The following is a 20,908-nucleotide window of genomic DNA, read 5'->3' as shown; positions in this document are numbered from 1 at the left end:
TACGATTAAAACGTTTCTTCAAGCCTGTACAGAAATCATTTCTTAAGTGTTCACCTGCAGCCTGAATTAATCAGTTTGGGGAAAACAATATAGCACAGCTGGCTGCGAGTGTGGCCCTGTTTGGCTGATTCCTTGTATTGTAGTGCCATCTGGTGGATGAAAAAGAACATGTCTGGTCCCAGACTTCTACTTGTTCACATCAACACGCAAATGGAGATCATGTATTCAAACTGCCTTTTTTCCCATTGTTTTATTTTCACAGTTGGCCTACTGTGTGGTCCAGTTCCTGGAGAAGGACCCTACCCTGACTGAGCCGGTACTATGATTTATCATTATCATTACATATTCTAAACTAGGGGTATGCAACTAAAATAGAAAGAGGTCCAGTTACATTTCTTGAAGCAAAGGTCCGGAAGATCATAATGTCTAACTGTTTAGTGTGATATTTATTTATTATTATCTATATAGTAGTTGTATCAACATCTACATGTAATCAATATATACAATAATACAGAATATGTATGACTGCAGATATGAAATTATAAAGTGAGAAAATTATGCATTTTAAAATAAAGTACTGCACTCATGCATTCATTACAACTCCTCCAGCAGTAAATGGCTTTTCTTTGTTAACCCAAAATACAAGCCACTCTTGAGAGAACACTTATGAGCACGTTGTTGGACAGTGAATGTGGGGCTCAGTATCCTGGTGCACTGGTCATATTGGGCTCTGAGACTACTTTCTATCTGGGATCTCACTTCAGATTTGAGGGGGTGTGTTTGTTCAAAACTTTTGTTTTGTCTCATGGCGTTTCACACTGACGCTTATTATTATCCTTTTCTCTGTGTCACCCGTCTGTATCTGTCCCCTTCTCCGTCTCACTCGTCTGTATCTCTCCTTTTGTTTTCTCTACATGTACTGCTATCTTTCTTTTCCTTTATGTATAACTTGCCTCTAACTCGCTTATCTGTCTTCACTGAGTTGCGACGTTTACCGCCTCGAATGCACAAACTTAATTGGCTGAGTAGTGTCAGGTGGGATGGCTTGAATCGCGTGCGACTGGTCCGTGCGTTTCCTCACCCGCTATACCCCTACGTAAAGACTACAGAAGCTGTGCCGGTTAAAATAGAAGCGTCAGGTTTTATTTCATAACCCGCTTCAGGGCCAGGGCCGTATGGGAAGGCTTCTGGGTCCGGACCGTGGTCCGCCTGTTGGTGACCTCTAACCTGTCCGAATGCAATGCCTTTCCCTGAATGCTCTGAATGTAATCTACTCCCCCAGGTCATACGTGGGCTATTGAAGTTTTGGCCTAAAACCTGCAGCCAGAAAGAGGTAATTTAGCTACTGTTAACTCCACACGCTCACACACACCCTCACGCAGACACGCACTCGAACAAATGCGTTCTCAAACACATGCATGCGCACTCACAGACACACAGACACACACACACACACACACACACACACACACACACACACACACACACACACACACACACACACACACACACACACACACACACACACACACACACACACACACACACACACACACACACACACACACACACACTATCTGTAGCCTGCTTTTGTCTGCAAGTGCCCCCTCTCACAGTGTGTTGTTGGCCCTAGGTGATGTACTTGGGGGAGATCGAGGAGATCCTGGACGTCATTGAGCCCACGCAGTTCAAGAAGATCGAGGAGCCCTTGTTCAAGCAGATCTCCAGATGTGTGGCTAATCCCCACTTCCAGGTATTCTTGGTTTGGAGCAAGGCCTGGTGAACATCCAGTAGTGCTGCATGATTAATTTTCTTATTTATTCCATTTAGTTGTACTATTGAGGAAACCTAACAAACCTTCTGCACTGCAGAAATGCCTTTTATTTTGAAAAATAGATTTTTTATTTTATTTAATTTTGTAAAATATTGTTATTTTGAAATAAAAAATTTTTGGTCTTTTATTTAAAAATTATCAGTAATCTGTGCATTCTCCTTGATAACCAAGCAAGTAGACTCATGACACCATTTGTTTATTATGTCGCAATCGTCCACAATAATAATCGCAATATGACTTTTTCACCAAATCGTGCAGCACTAACATCCAGGAGGTGTCTCTCCGCTGCTCCGTCCTAACGTCTCTCTCCTCTGCTGCCAGGTGGCCGAGCGGGCGCTCTACTTCTGGAACAACGAGTACATCCTGAGCCTGATCGAGGAGAACATCGACCAGGTCCTGCCCATCATGTTCGGCAGTCTGTACAGGATCTCTAAAGAGCACTGGAACCCGTAAGTGTGGCTCTCTGGACGTATCCATTGCTGCTGTTGTAGAGAAGGCGCTGATTAACAATAATGGGGAAATGCAAATTTCCGGTCCTCTGGCTGGGGGAATCGATGTTTAAAGAATGATCGCAAAAATAACATTTGTTTGACCGGTTGCCATGGTTATATCTGTGTGATTAATTTGCAGTTGCGTTGTTAATTAGCGATGTTGTCAGCTTACTGTTACATTCAACTGTAATCAGAAAACACTACACTTTATGTTGAAAGTACAAACCGTCGCGATTTCCATTGAAACGAATGGCGCAGTGATTATTCTTCAAAACGAGAGCTGGTAAATTGTGAAAAATGAATTAAACTGTGATCAGACAACGGGGTTATGTGCTATAAAAGAGAAGAGGTGGTGTAGTCCGCTATAATCGACATGTATACACTTATTCCGATTGGTTTGGGGTGGGTGTGGCTACTTTCTAACTTGGAGAGATGGCATCAGCAGCTGCAGTATTTCGCAATTGGTCAGTCGGTACTTTTATGCATACCGAACTTGACCGCAGTCAAGGAAAGTGAATTTTTGGCCTGATTCACATCTTTCTTACCACACCATAAGTAGTCCGGTAACAAACAACCCCAGCGCGTCCGGTTTCGAAGCGACGTCAACGTCTTTCGTCTTTCTGCTGCTTTGGCAAGGAGCCGTGCAATAATGTATAAAACGTCGCCGGTCATTATCGAAAATAATACCCTTCAGGGCGGCGCAAGACAGCGCTTCGCCTCGCGGCCCAGTTCACCCTGTCGGGGCTTATTTACCCGATAATGACCGGCGTTCTGTACTACAACTTTATCCCTTGCATATATCATATAAGTCCAGACCAACATAACGGTTGTGCGCGAGAGACATACGAACGTAAGCTTACCACTTTTGTAAATGCCATAGGCCTATATACAGTACATTCGGATTGCATGATAGGAATAGATCTATTCTGATTAGAAATCGAATCGGATCAGGAGTGTCCATGTAAACGCGCCTAGTGTTGTGTGTAATGCGTTACTACGCGGCACTTTTTCATGTAAAACCTTTACACTGAAATAACAATATTTAACAAGGTAATTATAACTTAACTTCAACACTGCCACAAAAACTCTCTCCCTCTGGCACTCTCTGTCTATGTCTACTTTGTGACATATTGATTAAAAACTATGGACCAAGTCCCATTGGGACATCTTGATTAATCCAACTCCTATGGTCTCTCTTGAAGTTGTGCTGGTATTAAGAAAATATGGTGAAGGTATTAAAAAAGGTATTAAAGGTAGTCAATTTAACTTAATAATTTCTGTATAAACCCTGTGTTATGACTGCAGCTGTAAAATCAAGGCTGGATATGCTAATTGTTTGGAAGGGACTGTACTGTAGTGGTTTGTGCTGTGGCATAATGTCTCCGCTCCCGGTTGATTATTCACAGTGCATGGTATACTTAATGAGGCCGCTTATTGCACAAACACTTTGGATGGACTTAAAAGCCTGTGATTGCATAATAATTAACATTGCATAATGATAATTATGTACAATTTATTAGTATCATAATTTAAGTATAGGAACTTCTTACGTTAAATGGTTCAATCAAATATGAGTTATAATAATGAAGCTATAATTATACAATATAATAAATGGGTTGTACATTATCGAATACTAAAGTATCAGAACAGAATTACTAAAAATGTTTGTTATGTGAAGATAAGTGCGATGTGGCCTCCAGTCCATCAAACCCTATTTCTTGACTTAATTTCATCATGCTTCTGCTGGTTCAGCAACAGCAAACGGATCAAGAGCTCTTCCTCCAATCTCAGCAAGTGTGCACCTCCATAATTAATGATGTAACAGTGGAGCGGGAAAACTCGACCTGTAGTCAACAGAAGACAAGCGTACTCTACTCTATATCCCCTGGTAGACGGCTGGAAGGCAGTGGGTCTTGATCCACTCTAGGCCCGCTCCGACGTGCTCATCCTAAATAATGGGTGAAGAGGTACCTTTCTACTGCTTGGGGCAGGTCTTGGCTGGCTTTGTTAGCCTTTTGTCCTTCATGTTGTTGATTATGGCATATGTTTTTGTCTTGGTGAAGGACAATTATCTCGCTGGTGTACAACGTGCTGAAGACGCTGATGGAGATGAATAGCACGCTCTTTGATGAGCTCACGGCCTCCTATAAAGCGGACCGGCAGCGGTGAGTGGGCTCCATCCGACAGGGTGTCTCTGTGTGTGTGTGGGTCTCTCTGTGTGTGTGGGTGTCTGTGTGTGTGGGTGTCTCTGTGTGTGTGGGTGTCTCTGTGTGTGTGGGTGTCTCTCTGTGTGCGTGGGTGTCTGTGTGTGTGTGGGTGTCTCTGCGTGTGTGGGGGTCTCTCTGTGTGCGTGGGGGTCTCTGTGTGTGTGGGTGTCTCTGCGTGTGTGGGGGTCTCTCTGTGTGTGGGGGTCTCTGCGTGTGTGGGGGTCTCTGCGTGTGTGGGGGTCTCTCGGTGTGCGTGTTGGTCTCTGTGTGCGTGGGTCTCTCTGTGTGCGTGGGTGTCTCTGTGTGTGTGTGTGTGTGTGGGGGTCTCTGTGTGTGTGTGTGTGTGGGGGTCTCTGTGTGCGTGGGTCTCTGTGTGCGGTGGGGGTCTCTGTGTGTGTGTGGGTCTCTCTGTGTGTGTGGGTCTCTCTGTGTGTGTGGGTCTCTCTGTGTGCGGGGGTCTCTCTGTGTGCGGTGGGGGTCTCTCTGTGTGTGTGGGTCTCTCTGTGTGTGTGGGTCTCTGTGTGTGTGGGTCTCTGTGTGTGTGGGTCTCTGTGTGTGTGTGTGGGGGTCTCTCTGTGTGCGTGGGGGTCTCTCTGTGTGCGTGGGGGTCTCTCTGTGTGCGTGGGGGTCTCTGTGTGCGTGGGTCTCTGTGTGTGTGGGTCTCTCTGTGTGTGGGTGTCTCTGTGTGCGGTGGGTGTCTCTGTGTGTGGGGGTCTCTCTGTGTGTGGGGGTCTCTGTGTGCGTGGGGGTCTCTGTGTGTCTCCATTCCTTGACCAACTTGTTGTAACCCCCGTGCCCCCCCCCTCCCAGGGAGAAGAAGAAGGAGCAGGAGAGGGAGGAGCTGTGGGAGAAGCTGGACGAGCTGCAGATCAGCCACTCCGGCCTGGCCCACAGCAACAGCCACATGCTCCACAACGCCAACGCCAACAACAACAATGTCAACAACAACAACAACCGAGGCGGTGGCGGACCCCCGGACGCAGCCCAGAACGAGGACATGGAGGTGGACGCGCCGGCCCCCGCAGTGCCGGCCGAGGGCCCCCCGGGGGTCTATTGACCCAGGACTCCTACTGCTTCATATATATTTTCCTAATACCTGACGGTTTGACACCGTGGACGGGCTGTAAGGTTGGGGGGAGGGGGTTAAGGAGTGGAGTTATGGGGGTGGGGGGGGGGGGGGGGGGGACAATGGTGAGACCTCAGCAGTATATGATATCTCTGATGTAGAGCGACTTGTAATGGCAGCAACCCCTGGGCAGAAAAAAAAGATATATTTCAACTTGAAATTATTTTTGGATGTTACAGTGTGGCTACAGTATATAATTATTATTTTTTTGTCTGATCTGAGATTTATCCTTTCACATTTAGTTTCTTAACAGAGAAAAGATTTTTTTGTGATATTCAGTGTATGGTTATATAGGATTATGGGATGGGGGTTATAATGACTTGAACTGATCATATGAGCAGCAGTTTCAATGCTGAATTTGCCATTTTTAAGATTGTGTCTATTTTCTTTCCATGTGTTTCCCAATCTGCTTCAAATGACTAAAAAACTTTTAGGGAAGAAACAAGGCACAACCCTAGAGTGTCCGGGACCAGAGATCAAGAGTATTGGTGTAAATAGAAGAGGGGGCACGACCTAACCTCAGAAAAACAGAAACAAAAAAAATCTAACTATACAGAGCAGCGTTTAGTGTCCAATCAGTTATGAATGGGGTTGAATGCAACCGGTTTGTAGGACTCAGTTATCTATGATTATGACTGGAGCTGTAGAAGTTAACCTTGTTCAGCGTCTCTGAGGGAGACATTAAAGGTTGTTAGTATTCTGCTGGTGTCTTTGTATTTTTCATGTATTTTCTTTGCTTTTTTTTGTTAATCTTATGCGTGAAGCTTAACTATTTTATTTTTTTTAACTACATGACTTGGAGCCAAAAGACAATTTACACCTTAGTGTTTGATTGCAGCTGAAATGAATACAGAAATGTTTCCAATATTAAGCAGATTTTAAAGCAGTATTGTCAGAGCAATGTCTTTAAACTGCAACCTGAAAGATTGTCTAGTTTTGCAGATAGAACGCCAACAAGAGCTGCATTGTATTGTAGTGCTGCCATTTCACATGTGCAAACCACACACCATAGAACCGCCTTGACGAGTGTCCTGAGTCTTCAACCATTTCTGAATTCATTCGCTGTGGGACCACTCCTGACTTCACAGCCTACAAGATCCCCATTGGGAGTCCACTTCTGTGTATTTCGGACACTGGGAGATCGCTGTTTTTGTTGTACCGGATATTAACTGGGTTTCACCAGATTCTGGGGATGACTTGGGAATTACCTTTTATTCAGTCGTGTTCCTATTTAAGGAAGAGTCTGCTTTCCGTTGTAGGTCCAGTCTGTGTCAGTGCACCATTCCAGTCTCTGTGACATACAACAGTGTGGGGAACGTTTTGTAATGCTATGCCTTATGTTGGCTCTCAACCCCCATAAAATAAAGTCTACTTTATCTTTCTACTCAAAAAAAATCTTTTGTTTTGCTTTGTCAGTTGTGTTGTAGTGTCCAAGTAGGTCAGGAGATGGCACCTGCAATCCTATTTTGATGTTCAACTTAATTTACATTATACAAGTATATAATACATAAATATTAGTAATACTAGACATTATTGTAATGTCATTATATTCTACTGCGGTGAATTGGTGAAGTCTTGTCTACTACGTTACGTTGTTATGCAATGGTATGATCCGATTGGCTGCCGGGTTGCGCCGTAACATGCTGCCAAAACTAGGAGTGACGGGATTGATAATGTTTCATCAGTGGATGCACTACTTGTCTATGCTTTGCCTATACAACATGTCTCTGAACTCCACCTTGCACGAAGACTCGGATAACGGGCCCATATCTATATACACCTCGAAATTGGACCCTGGTGCTGACATATGCCTAGGATTGGCAATTCTTTTAGTTGGTAAGTGTCTTGCTTTCACTTTTTATGGAATAAAGATAGGCCTATTGGCTTTTTCTCTAACAACTCGCGTCGCTGCACTCTTGTCCGTCAGTCCTTATCTCCGCTCTCTGACAGCCGCGGGGTAGGCTGCTGTGTGGGTCTCTGACAGCCGGGGGGAAGGCTGCTGTTGCTCCGGGGGGCAGGCTGCTGGGTGGCTCCGGGGGGAAGGCTGCTGTTGCTCCGGGGGGCAGGTTGCTGTTGCTCCGGGGGGCAGGCTGCTGGGTGGCTCCGGGGGGAAGGCTGCTGTTGCTCCGGGGGGCAGGCTGCTGGGTGGCTCCGGGGGGAAGGCTGCTGTTGCTCCGGGGGGCAGGTTGCTTTGGATTATGGGGACTCGCTGCTGGGTGGCTCCGGGGGGCAGGCTGCTCGGTGGCTTGGTGTGAGAGTCACTTTGTAACTTTGTCGAAAGAGCATTAAAGAAAAACACAAAGAAGCGGTCTCGGGTTAAACTTGATATAACCATATGCTTTTGACTCATACAGCCAAAAGTAATAAAAAATATAGGCAAGATGTGCAATGTTCTTAGAAATAAAGTAGACCTATACTTTAATTAATGGACGTTGTTTGGGGAGAAACAATGTCAGTTATCTTAACCCTCATGGGTGTTCGTTTTTTTGTTACACAGGGGGTGCTGCTGGGTCTGGTGGACCCATTGCATTTTAGGCCTTTTAATTCAACATAATCTAACTTTTTTTAAATACTCACCAAATGGTTACTTCAACCCAATTGCAAGTAATATAAACAACACATATGTTAAATTTGTTCCCTTTACCTTTGTTGAATCACATTTATGAATAGAGGTGCCACTCGTTTTTGTTTATTTTCGTATTAGCATGTAATAAAATAAGGAAATGCATCATAAAACAGGCATAACTGGGAAATTATCAACATCATTAGAAATTGAAACATACTCAATAACATCTTTCTGAACAACACATTAAAGCCTTTGAACACAGCCATTATACGTATATCAGTCTATACCACACATGAGGGGCAGAGTCTCACTGTGTGTGTATTGCATATGTATTTTTTGCACTGGTTGCATGTATATTGTGTTTTATATTATTATGTATTATGTATATTGTGTATTTGTCTTTTACGTTTCGGAGCCGGCTGATGCTGATCCTCCTCTTCAAACTCAGTGTAGGACTCTGAATTTTAAGAAATGTTATCCTCACTTTCTGAAACTGTTTCCTCAGCATCACCATCAAAACCCTCTGTCTCTTCAAATATCAACTGTAAGGCAGTCTGAACAGAGAATCGCTTTGCCATCTTGATCAGTTGTGGTATTGAACCACGCTGACAGAGATTTTTTATAGTGTCAGATCCCCAAGCTTGGTTCCCGCAAGACAGAGGGTGAAATGTGTGGGAATATGGGTGTAGATAGTGTTGGGTGCTCCAATGTTGCAACCTTGTGCGGGAACAGTGGGTGCAGACTGTGGGTGCTCACACCAAGGGCCCATTCACCTGCTTTACTCTCCACACACACACACACACACACACACACACACACACACACACACACACACACACACACACACACACACACACACACACACACACACACACACACACACACACACACACAGGAGAAAGGGAAAATGAGGGTGCACAGAACCTATGATTTCCACACTTAAACTAGCTCCCGAACACCCTGTGTGTAATATAAATGTGATGGGGGGGTATACAGGGGGGGGTCCTTGAAAATGTTTTCTGATTTTTTTTCCTCACAGAAAATGAGCCAAAGCCAATGAATCTTAGTTCAAAAAAATAATTATTTGTATCACTTTTATAAAGCTAAAAACTGAAAACGGGTCCCAGAGACCCGAACACCTTATGAGGGTTAATGATTTCTTTCAGCCAAGTAGGTCTACCCCTTTCACACCGATAGCGTCACAAATGTGAAGGAATGAAAAGTAAGTTATTAGCAAATGCAGATTTTATTTAATTGTATTAATGGGCTATTCAGATTGTTACGGTGGCGCATCGGATTCACATCACAAAAAAGAAAAATCTGGTTATCTCGTAATTATGACATATAGATCTCATAATTATGAGAAAATATCTCATAATTACGAGATCTTTATCTTCTTTCTCATAATTACAAGATAGTTCATAATTACGAGATCTGTTTGTCATAATTACGAGATAATTATCTCATAATTACGAGGTATTTATCTCGTAATTATGAGATAATTATCTCGTAATAACATCAGAATCCCATACCCTATTCTTGTCTTCCACCACATGTTGTTCAGTTGATTGTTCGCTATAGGCCTACTTCCGTAAAGATGGAAAGAAATTGGCAGATTCGGAGTTTGCGGTTCAATAGATCATCATCGTTGCGACACAAATGACTCCTCTAGCTAAATGTATAGGCCTAACCTAGAGAACCAGCTACAACCTTGTTTTCATCCAAACGAGCCGTCTTTAGAGAACGGTGAATTGCATTGGCTTCTATGAGCTGTCGACTTTCAGCCGCGAGTTTAGGGATCGTCTGCAAAGTGCAAAACGGAAAACGACTACAATGGTTAAATTTCAATAGCGTCGCCATTATTGACTCTAGGGCCCCACAACTTGTTCCATATAGTCAAGGCCTCTATATGGTCTTACTACAACCTTTAGAAAAATATATTAAGTGAGTTAACGTTTGTCAATTGAGTACGTCCAGACTCTCTGTCCGGCCCCCTGCAGTCCCCCAAGCCACCCCTAGGGGATTCAGAGATCCCTCACCTCTGGGACAGTCTGCCTGCTGCTGCTTCTTCATATCTCCATGATGGATTCATCTGGTATACTTTGCAGATATCTTGTAATTAGGGGGCCAAACCCGAAGGGTTGGAACCCTATTGTTTTTGTAAGGATTATTAGTATTAGTATTTAAACAATCGATCGTTGCCATTGACATTGTCTATTCCTTGCGCCCCTAAATGTGGATGTCAGATTAAATCAGAATGTACATTTCTATTGCTTATTGATTGGGAAAATCGTTGTTTACTTTCTGATTCATGCATCAGAGGGCTTGCTCCGGTTGTTGTACTTGTTTGGTTATCAGTATTTATCTCAAAATGACTACAACGTACTGCATGTTAAAGGGATAATTAACCGGTGGAGATATGAAGGTTATATGAAGTAAATAATTCTATGTATTATAAATGTGTATCATTTTTTTCAATCGGTTCACCCTAGCCTGAGAAAAGGCAGAAAGTGTCTCTCTGGCTCAAAAGTAAGAAATCCTCCAACTACGACAGTGCATTGCGCTCGCTGCACCGCCCGCCTGTTTCCGTTTTGAGGGGGAAGGACCCATGGTCCTAGCGCGAGTGGTAGCGCAAGCAAACTTTGTGTAAACATAACCCTGTGATACGTTGACTAGACTTCTGTCCTAGTTTTTTCAAACGCATCATTTGTATATAACTGTACAGCATAAAAACATTTGCTAATTACAGTAGCTCAGCATATCAAGTATTTGTGCTCAACCTTTTCTCCACAATTTAAATAAGTGTTTATACAGTAGGCCTACTTTAGTATAACAGCACAGTAAACAAATCACAACAACCAACATGAATTTGGAGTTTTATTCATAAAAAAATATGAAATATTGACAAAAATAAACGTGTAGGGTGCGTTTGCTAGAGTCAAAATGGTCACAGCTCATCTTGAGCATCTACTGTCTCCTGGTAGCAACGGTACTGCCCATCTTGTGCTGGGTAATTAGCTCTGATGGCCTGGACAACACAGGTAGCCGATACTGTAAAAAAAGAAAGAAAAAAAAAGAAAGAAAGAAAACAACATTAGCAATGCCAGATAAATTATGCCTTGAGTAGCCTATACATTACACAGACTTCAAGCTAACGTAACTTAGCCTATTCTCTGCCATTAAGATCGGCTACTTTCTGATAACTACATTGTCACGTTCCTCGGGACTCAAAACTATGTAGCCAATGTGTTAGTAAAAAAAACAAACACTATGCTCTATGCTCAGACATCTGTTTCTCCCGGCGGGCTTTGGCTGGCATTTCCAGTTCACTTTCTGAGTCCGGACATGTGTATCCAATATCAGACTGTTCAGATGAGGCGTAAAGCCTGGGGGAGAGGTTACACACATGGCCCCTTCTTTGCCAGATTCAGCCATTTATTCTAGAAGAAACTGGCATCGCTGAAATTTGCTGCAGCACAGGGACTCTGTGTAAGTGTTTATAGGCGAACAGAGCAAACCGGCGCGCTCTGGCTCCTCGTCCTCGGCAACAGGCAAGGCTTGTTCAGCTGCAGCGGCAGCAGCCTCCTCCTCTATTTGTGTCAATTCTTCCTGGCTGTATTCTGGCTCGTACTAATAGCCCTGAATGTCTGAATCCATCAATACATTTTCAAAATCCACTTCGGCTGTTTCACATTGCAAATTTGTTCTCTAGCTAAGCGGTGAAGAAACATGGCGGACATTGTGTTTACATCTCGTGCGCGAGCTCCCGCCCCCCCTCATTCCTTGTTGGTGGGCTCACAAATTTGCGGAACCAGTGGTTTGTAGTCCTCGGCCCTTCTAGCAGGCAAGCAAAGTTCTCCCGAGATGACGTCAAACGCGTCATTTGACGTCATCTCGGGAGAAAATTAGATCAGGAAAGCTGGGCCAAGGGAAGACTGGGTTACACTGAGGGAAAAAAAACTTTTTTTATATATATTACAAAAGCGATTTTATAATGATAGAACACCGGTTCTGACTGGGTGAAGTATCCCTTTAAATGTTGAGGGGTTGACTGAATAAACATTATAGCAGTGCATAAATAAATGGCAAGCTGAAATAGCTTTCGATAACTTGAAGTCCGATGTCTTTCATATCGATGCAAACTAGCCATCAAACATAATATTTGCAAGCCGCCATAACAGGTTTCAAACACGCATGAAGCCCCTACTGCTGGAGGTTGTCAACCATTTACTGGGATTTTGTTTTCATGCCATTTCTCAGAAAGACTGCTGGTAGCTTCAATGTAGATCAGCCCATTACAGCCAAATGCCCAAAAGTAAGCTCAGTTCAAACACCATGTGTGTTCAAGGACAGTGCCTCCACTATTAGTAGACCAGTGCCTTGACATAGCGGACGGACAGTTGCTAAGCAGCAGGCCGTTGCTTTGATGTTTATCATAGACAAGCTGTTTCCTCTGACCCATATTAATCGATATCCTTTATTTAACCAGGTGAAAAGAGATTAAAAATATATTTTCCAAGAATTCCAACCAGGTGCCTGGTGGGGATCAACCCGTGATCCTTCTCCTCCTTGCAGGCCTGTGCACTACTGGCAGGACTATTGATTATCATCAGTGGGATCCGCACATGTTTAGTATGTGTTAAGTGGGCATTTTCTCCACACAGATGGGGTGCATAAAGGGTGCAGTTTATTCAGCGACATCGTATTGCTTTTAAGATTTTGTGAAGAGTCCAAGAAAATTGGTTCAATTGATTGTTAAAGGACAGACAAAGAACTAATTTCAGTAAACGTATTTGAAGTATGCATGTGTTTTACACCTCAACTTACAAGTTCGAACCAAATAGATAACAGGGTTCATAAGCAATTATATGGAAAATAGAATGCCAATCCAGTGCGGTCGAAGCAATGACAATTTGACTAATGGTCTTGGAGGAGATGGTGAATAATGCTCACCTACAGTATACAGTCCTAGGATTTTCTCTGCCACCATACTGTTTCCTGTCAAAGGGGGCATTCGCACACATTACGTTTTACATTCTGGGGGCCATAAGGTTTTGAGTTTCAGAACTCGATTGGTTTTTGGAAGTCCATGGGCTAAGCAGCAAAGTAATAGGCAAGGCCAAGCTTAATCATTTGATAGCAAGGTTGTGAATAAACTTGGGCCTTTTGAAATGTAGCATCTTTGACACATTGTTGCCTCTAGAGAGTAAGTCTGATGTCTTCCCCTGATAGATTTAGATGTCAGGGGTAGCTTTGGATCAATATGTACTTATTTTTCAGGCCTACATTTTATGTCCCAAGTGTGGATGTTGTAGTGGAATAAAAAAGGGAAGAAATGTAGCAGACTCACCATAAGGGTTGTGGGGGACCAAGCCTGTGTTTGTCCCAACGTTGATACCTCGGGAAAAGCACTGTTACTTTGTTACCTTGGAAAGGATGTGGTACATTGTAACTTCATCGCATGTCCTCACACTCACATAATAATAAAAACGATAATGCATGTCGTTTTGTATCTTCAATGTCGTTTGAAGCAGAAGAAAAGTTTCCACTCTACGGGGAAGGCAATAATCAATCCACCACCCCTCTCCCTGTTGACAGTCACCCTCTCCTTGTTGACATCACCCTCTCCTTGTTGACAGTCACCCTCTCCTTGTTGACAGTCACCCTCTCCTTGTTGACAGTCACCCTCTCCCTGTTGACAGTCACCCTCTCCTTGTTGACATCACCCTCTCCCTGTTGACAGTCACCCTCTCCTTGTTGACATCACCCTCTCCTTGTTGACAGTCACCCTCTCCTTGTTGACATCACCCTCTCCCCGTTGACATCACCCTCTCCCTGTTGACAGTCACCCTCTCCCTGTTGACATCACCCTCTCCCTGTTGACATCACCCTCTCCCTGTTGACAGTCACCCTCTCCTTGTTGACATCACCCTCTCCTTGTTGACATCACCCTCTCCCTGTTGACAGTCACCCTCTCCCTGTTGACATCACCCTCTCCCTGTTGACATCACCCTCTCCCTGTTGACAGTCACCCTCTCCCTGTTGACATCACCCTCTCCCTGTTGACAGTCACCCTCTCCCTGTTGACAGTCACCCTCTCCTTGTTGACATCACCCTCTCCCTGTTGACATCACCCTCTCCTTGTTGACAGTCACCCTCTCCCTGTTGACAGTCACCCTCTCCCTGTTGACATCACCCTCTCCCTGTTGACAGTCACCCTCTCCTTGTTGACATCACCCTCTCCCTGTTGACAGTCACCCTCTCCCTGTTGACAGTCACCCTCTCCCTGTTGACATCACCCTCTCCCTGTTGACATCACCCTCTCCCTGTTGACATCACCCTCTCCCTGTTGACAGTCACCCTCTCCCTGTTGACATCACCCTCTCCCTGTTGACATCACCCTCTCCCTGTTGACAGTCACCCTCTCCCTGTTGACAGTCACCCTCTCTCTGCTGGGCAACGGGGTGGTGCTGCTGGTGTCGTACCGCCGCAGGAAGAGGACGGTGGGCTCGGAGCTGCTCTGTGTCAACCTGGCCGTGGTGGACTTCCTCTGCTGCGTGTGCTTCTATCCCCTGTCCATCATGTCGTCCTTCAGCCACGGCTGGCTGGGCCAGGGCCTGACCTGCGTGTACTACGGCCTGGGCTGCTTCATCTTCGGCCTGTGCGGCATGTTCACCGTGGCGGCCATCAGCGTCGTCCACTACATGAAGACCTGCCACCGGCTGGTCTACGGTGAGGACGAGGTGGTGGGGGGGGGGGTTGGAAATGGTGCCCGGTGTTTGATGTGCTGACTCTCGTGACTTTAATGCAACTTCCAAACCGTGTTTGAAAGTTGGGTGTTTTGTGTTTTTAATCTGATTCTAGTTCTAGTAGATGCATGTATGCATTCGTATACTTTCATGTCCACCTACCTCATGCATGTAAAGCCACCGGTTAATCGTCCCATATTTATGTCAGCCTCTATGCACTCTGCACGCTTGTATCAAATGTTGTCCTTGTTTTAGCTGTAAGACTATTCTTTGTGAATACATTAAGTGCAAAGAAAAATATATGGTGTTCAATTCCTTGTATGTCTAGTACACACATGCCCAATAAAACTGATAACCAACTGATTCAACGGTCTACATTTTAGACAGTACACAAAGAACTGTTGATGCAAAACGCAAAAGGCCTGTCTTTCAAACTGTGTTTGTTTTGCAAAAAAATAAATGTCCTCGCTGCGGGCCTCTTCTCCTTTCAAAACAACAAAAGAGAATGGCCTGCTCAAACCAGAGCAGGCTATTTTCACCCCTGTCTTGTTTTGTACATTATGGTTCTGTCATTTAATCTCAGACGACGACATGCTGTAACTCCTTAGCTTTATTTATTCATTAGAGACAGGTCGTCTGTCTTCAGGAAAGCAAACTTCCACTCAAGGAATCAACATTAGTGATGCAATCACAATCAAGCATATTCGTATCAAATTGAAATCATTGTACCTCAGTTATCATTATGAAAATTGTCGTTACACAACACACCATGACCATGTTAACACATCGTAACAAATGTATTCTGGGTGAATATTACAACCCCAAACATACTTTTTAGCTGCAAATAAGACTATATAATAATTCATTATTGGACAAGGCTGACTGTCTCTGTTAATTGTGTTGCTTGAAGGTAGAGTGAAGGTTTAATCCATCAACTTCTCCACCATATGAACTTCTTGATTGGTGATCATGGTCATCCTTCACATCCTAATTGAAAATGTATTTAGTATTCCCTTAATTACATTAATCAAGTCCCCGACTCCCCTTCACCATCAATTTCGAAGCATCAATAGACGAAAAATATATTTCTTACGACAGCAATTATTGGTGAGCTCGCATGTAGAGCTATCAACTCCACAATGGATGAACGCTTTCAGCTGTCATCATGGCTGCCATTAAAGTACTTATATTTTCCTTTCACTCCATTTGTAACCATTATAAATAAAACCAATACATTTTTCAGCAGCCAAGATGGAGATCGGAGTAACAGGCTTGACTGAATAGAGAGGTGTTGCATGAAACAGCAATGATGACAGCAGGAAAATACAGTAGCAGAGTAACAATGCCTTACCAACCAATTTAAATATAGCTAGCAGAAAGTAAGTGAGCCCACTGGGAAAGGACCCAGTGTACCACACCTGCTGTCCTCCCACAGTCTCATGTTATGCTGCTCCGGGATGTTCCTGACTGAGTTCAATGTCCTGGAAGTATCTCAGTGGCAGCCATGAGCTGTTCAAATTCTCTAATGCTGAGGGAAGATGCTTCAATGCTTTCTATCTTATCTCCTAGCATGGTGTGGACCATCCTTTAGGAAAGGAGATAATTCCAGCCTTACGAACACAGTTTACTCCACATAGGGATTGTGGCCTAATTTACAATTAACAATATCTATATTTCTCATAGTAAAAAGCATAGCTGTTTCGGATAATAATCATCATCCAGACCACCATTGAAATCTTGGCCAGAAATGTGTCCTCAGGAGGGCTCTCCACATGCTTTGCCGAGATCGACGTGACTGAGCAACAGAAGCAATCAGCACTAATGGCTCTCCTGTTTTTTTTTCATTTTTTAGCAGTGCAGAAAATCTAGACTGGAAATTGACAGTTAATGATGCCAAAATGGCCTCATCTGTTAAGGAAGAAGTATGGTATAGGGTGGGAGATATGGTAAGAAGATAATAGATATAGGTATCTAAGTACAGTATATACATGTGATAGATGGCTAGATGGATTCCCCGAAAACATCAGGTAAGAGATCCTGATTGGTTAGAAATAGGGGCGGAGGCGGAGTTTTAAACAATTACATAAATAATAGCTTTGCTTACATAATTGTGTACTATATGACTTGACTTCATTACATTATAATAGGCCAACAAACATTAGGCTTACATAGGCTATTAACCATGGATACGAAAAAATGATTAATATTATTATAAATATTGTATGTTGGAACTATATGCGGGAACGCGTAAAGTAAAGATGAAAAAATAATAATTACCTGACACGGGCTGTGCATGTTTACTCTTTATGCACACTCATTAATAAAGTGATAAGCAGGGGCTTTTGCAGCGTTAACTGAACATGATACGTAGAATGGATGGCGTTAAGACAGGGCTTAAAAAGAAGGTCAGACTCCAGCAGTTAACACATCTAACCCACTTAGACTCGGACTACTGAGTATAGACGATGCTATACGATACTGCGGTCTTTGTGCGCTTTAAGGACATAAGCGTACACCAAAAAACACGAATCAGGCTTTACGCAACCGCCCCGCGCTGCTGTAAATGATTCTCTCCTTCGGTACTTGGTGGTGCTCCTTCGCTGTTCTGTCAATTAAATGGTACCGGGTTCTCTCTATTAAACACATTAAGCACAACTCATTTACATGAATTTCAAATTCAGAATCAGTCAAACGCTTCTATATTCTCTTTAACGTTGCAGTTTTTCCCCCGGTCGGATGTATATACCGTGTGTGGCCGGGCAGATGGAGCTCTGCGTCTCCACGGTAACGGGTGTTGTTCTGTGAGGTGCCCCCCTGCTGTGCGATGCGCCCACTCGCGTTTGGGCAGGATAGATAAGAAACAAGGTTGTTGAGCCCTCAGGTGCCGTGGATCGGGGTCTGGGTATGGCTACAATAAGGGGTCAAGGTTCAACAGCAGGTGATGTATTCTGGGTAAAAGGTGAACAGACGTGCACCCTGTAGGGCTTCATGAAGCTTCTCCCGGACCCGGGCAGCCAAGCTTAAATCATGTGGTCTGATGAGGGAATAGAAAGAATTTGTTGAAGCAGAAAAATGCTGTCAGAACATTGGCTGTAACACGAAGCTGACCATCTCTCTGTAAACGCAGGTCGCAGCGACCGGCCTCAACATTTAATTTTAATATCGTCACATCGCAGACCTCCCACAGTCTGATAAACGTTGTTCTAATGAGTGCGGAAAGAACAGAAATGTTTGCCATTATCTCCCCCCCGTAGTCACTGCCTCAGTGATTCACGCTTTTAAAATCCTGCAGTGAGCCCTTCAAGTTCAACACCTTGCAGTGTCACTTCAGTATGGTATCAAAAAGCCAGTCGGACCACACAGGAGACAGCTGAGAGACCCCAGGCCTTGAGTCCGCGCTCCCCCGTACCTGGGGGGCGTGAGTTATATCCCTCCGGGCCCAGAGAGCGATCCCCTAACCCTTCCTTCTGACCACTTCCCCAGCCGTGTGGCTAGAGGGCGCCAACACCAAGGTGGTGTGCGTGGCCACCTGGGCGCTGCCCACGCTGTGGTCCTGCCTGCCGCTGCTGGGCTGGGGGGAGTACGTGCCTGAGCCCTACGGCCTGTCCTGCACGGTCGCCTGGAGGGGCTACCACACCTCGTACAAGGACGCCACCTACGTGGTGTGCTCCTTCGCCGGCTTCACGCTGCTGCCCGTGCTGGCCATCGTGGGCTCGCAGGGCCTCATCCTCCGCAAGCTCTACCGCTTCTCCGCCGCACTGACGTCCAGCGGCCTCCGCAGCAACCTGAGGCATGCCGAGAGACGCCTCACCATGGTAAGGGGGTGTGTCTGTGTGTGTCAGTACAACAGGTCCTTGAAGATGCTGTAGGTAAGATTTGAGAGTTCTACGTCCCCTCCCTCACTGCCTCCTCCCTCACTGCCTCCTCCCTCACTGCCTCCTCCCTCACTGCCTCCTCCCTCACTGCCTCCTCCCTCACTGCCTCCTCCTTCACTGCCTCCTCCCTCACTGCCTCCTCCCTCACTGCCTCCTCCCTCACTGCCTCCTCCCTCACTGCCTCCTCCCTCACTGCCTCCTCCCTCACTGCCCCCTCCCTCACTGCCTCCTCCCTCACTGCCCCCTCCCTCACTGCCTCCTCCCTCACTGCCTCCTCCCTCACTGCCTCCTCCCTCACTGCCTCCTCCTTCACTGCCTCCTCCCTCACTGCCTCCTCCTTCACTGCCTCCTCCCTCACTGCCTCCTCCTTCACTGCCTCCTCCCTCACTGCCTCCTCCTTCACTGCCTCCTCCCTCACTGCCTCCTCCTTCACTGCCTCCTCCCTCACTGCCTCCTCCCTCACTGCCCCCTCCCTCACTGCCTCCTCCCTCACTGCCTCCTCCCTCACTGCCCCCTCCCTCACTACCTCCTCCCTCACTGCCCCCTCCCTCACTGTGTTTCTCTCCCGTTGGTAAAGTGTTGCATTCCTGCGCTTGGGATTGTCAGGCAAGATGTATTATTGAACCAATCAGGGAGTGATGTCGTGATTGGTCAGAAATGAGCTGGGAGCGATCTTAAATCGAAATTGTCTCAGACACAGGGAGAAGCAGTTGACTCGAAACAGATACATAGAGCCTTTCACTCACTCATGGCTGATAGATTGGATGATTTGATGTAATATCTAACAACTATAACTTTCTAATCATTATACAGGATCTTTCATATTTCTTGGTCATTCATTATTTAAAGGCCCTGAAAATGTAAAATATTCATTCATTTTAATCTTGAATGCTGTGCTGTTGACCTCTAACAGGTGAAGACCTTTGAGTGTCTCAAGTGGTCTTCGTTAGACTGACTGCCTTCTTCAATTGCAGAAGACTTTTGATGTCCCACTAAAATCCCTTTATATCCAGTAAAATCATAGAACACACAATATATCTCAGAGCATGATATCTCATATGCTTCAAGCTGTTGTGATGATGTTGCAGGTGAGCCATCATCCACATATGTTCAACTTTATCTCCTCAGATGTTCTTGTGCATCAGCCTGGGCTTCATCCTTGCCTGGGGCCCCTACACCGTGGTCTCCTTCCTCTTCATCTTCCACCAGGACCACCGCTACATGGCCCCGTGGGGCTTCGTGTTCCCCGCGCTGTTCGCCAAGAGCTCCCACGTCTACAACCCCTTCATCTACTTCTACTTCAACGCCGGCTTCCGGCGCGAGCTGCGCGGCCTGGTGCGCTCCCTCTGCCCCGGGCTGGAGAGCCAGCGGGTGGGCGTGCGCTCCCACTCGCTGCCCCCCCACGGGGCCCAGGCCCCGAGCTACGCAGAGCCCCACCCCATCCACATCCAGCTGCAGGAGCAGCGGGGACGGCGCTCGGACAACAGCGGGAGCTCGCGGGAGAAGCCCCCGAAACTCTCGGGGGCCAGGGGAGCCGGCCTGCGCCAGGACCGGTCGGTGCTCCCGTGCTGGGGCTCCAAGCCCCGGGTGAGCCCTGCCAGCCTGGAGCACAAGCAGGTCAAGGAGTTCCTGTCCGACGCTCCCTCGGAGAACAGAGGGGGCGGGAGGGTATGGCACGATGCGCGGAGGGCGAGAGAGAGGTGGCGTCTGTTCGCCATGGAGACATACACGCTGTCGCACGGCCACCAGGAGGAGCTGAGGAGCCCGCCCCCCATGCCCGTCGCCCCCCCCCTGGGGTCCGGGCCCCCTTTTGGGGCCGCTGACCCAGAGAACTTTCACAGGCTGTGACACTGCGTTGGCTTCAGGGTGAGGACTCGGAGAGGACAGAGCTGTGCACTGTGCCTTTAACAGCTGCAGAGCAACCATAAAACCTCGTCAAATCGACATCTTATATACTTTGAACCTTCAAAAGAATAACTCGATAATTTATTAGTATTAATGATGATTAAAAGTATAACAATTCTAAAAGTCTGCCAAAATAATTACTTATTGTTGGTGAA

At 45.7% G+C, this 20,908-nt stretch overlaps 2 protein-coding genes across 2 annotated transcripts in view; both read left to right on the top strand.

The window, feature by feature from the left end:
• ppp2r5a (protein phosphatase 2, regulatory subunit B', alpha isoform) overlaps window positions 1-7,064 on the top strand; it is a 32,812-nt gene extending 25,748 nt beyond the window's left edge. Inside the window, exons 8-13 of the mRNA XM_056580651.1 lie at window positions 263-316; window positions 1,283-1,333; window positions 1,634-1,753; window positions 2,156-2,283; window positions 4,389-4,490; window positions 5,343-7,064. Coding sequence (XP_056436626.1) covers window positions 263-316; window positions 1,283-1,333; window positions 1,634-1,753; window positions 2,156-2,283; window positions 4,389-4,490; window positions 5,343-5,589 — 702 coding nt within the window. The 3' untranslated portion in view covers window positions 5,590-7,064. The remainder of the gene's footprint in view (window positions 1-262; window positions 317-1,282; window positions 1,334-1,633; window positions 1,754-2,155; window positions 2,284-4,388; window positions 4,491-5,342) is intronic.
• A 194-nt stretch (window positions 7,065-7,258) lies between these two features.
• opn8c (opsin 8, group member c) lies at window positions 7,259-20,696 on the top strand. The gene is made up of 4 exons (XM_056581972.1): window positions 7,259-7,494; window positions 14,663-14,956; window positions 18,457-18,788; window positions 19,977-20,696. The coding sequence occupies exons 1-4, from the start codon at window positions 7,266-7,268 to the stop codon at window positions 20,694-20,696; spliced, it is 1,575 nt and encodes a 524-aa protein (XP_056437947.1). The 5' UTR covers window positions 7,259-7,265.
• The last annotated feature ends 212 nt before the right edge of the window (window positions 20,697-20,908 follow it).

Source organism: Gadus chalcogrammus, chromosome 21 (genome assembly GCF_026213295.1).
Source record: "Gadus chalcogrammus isolate NIFS_2021 chromosome 21, NIFS_Gcha_1.0, whole genome shotgun sequence".
Lineage (NCBI taxonomy): Eukaryota > Metazoa > Chordata > Actinopteri > Gadiformes > Gadidae > Gadus > Gadus chalcogrammus.
The sequence above is the reverse complement of the archived record's forward strand: the minus strand, read 5'-3'. Positions and strand labels throughout refer to the sequence as shown.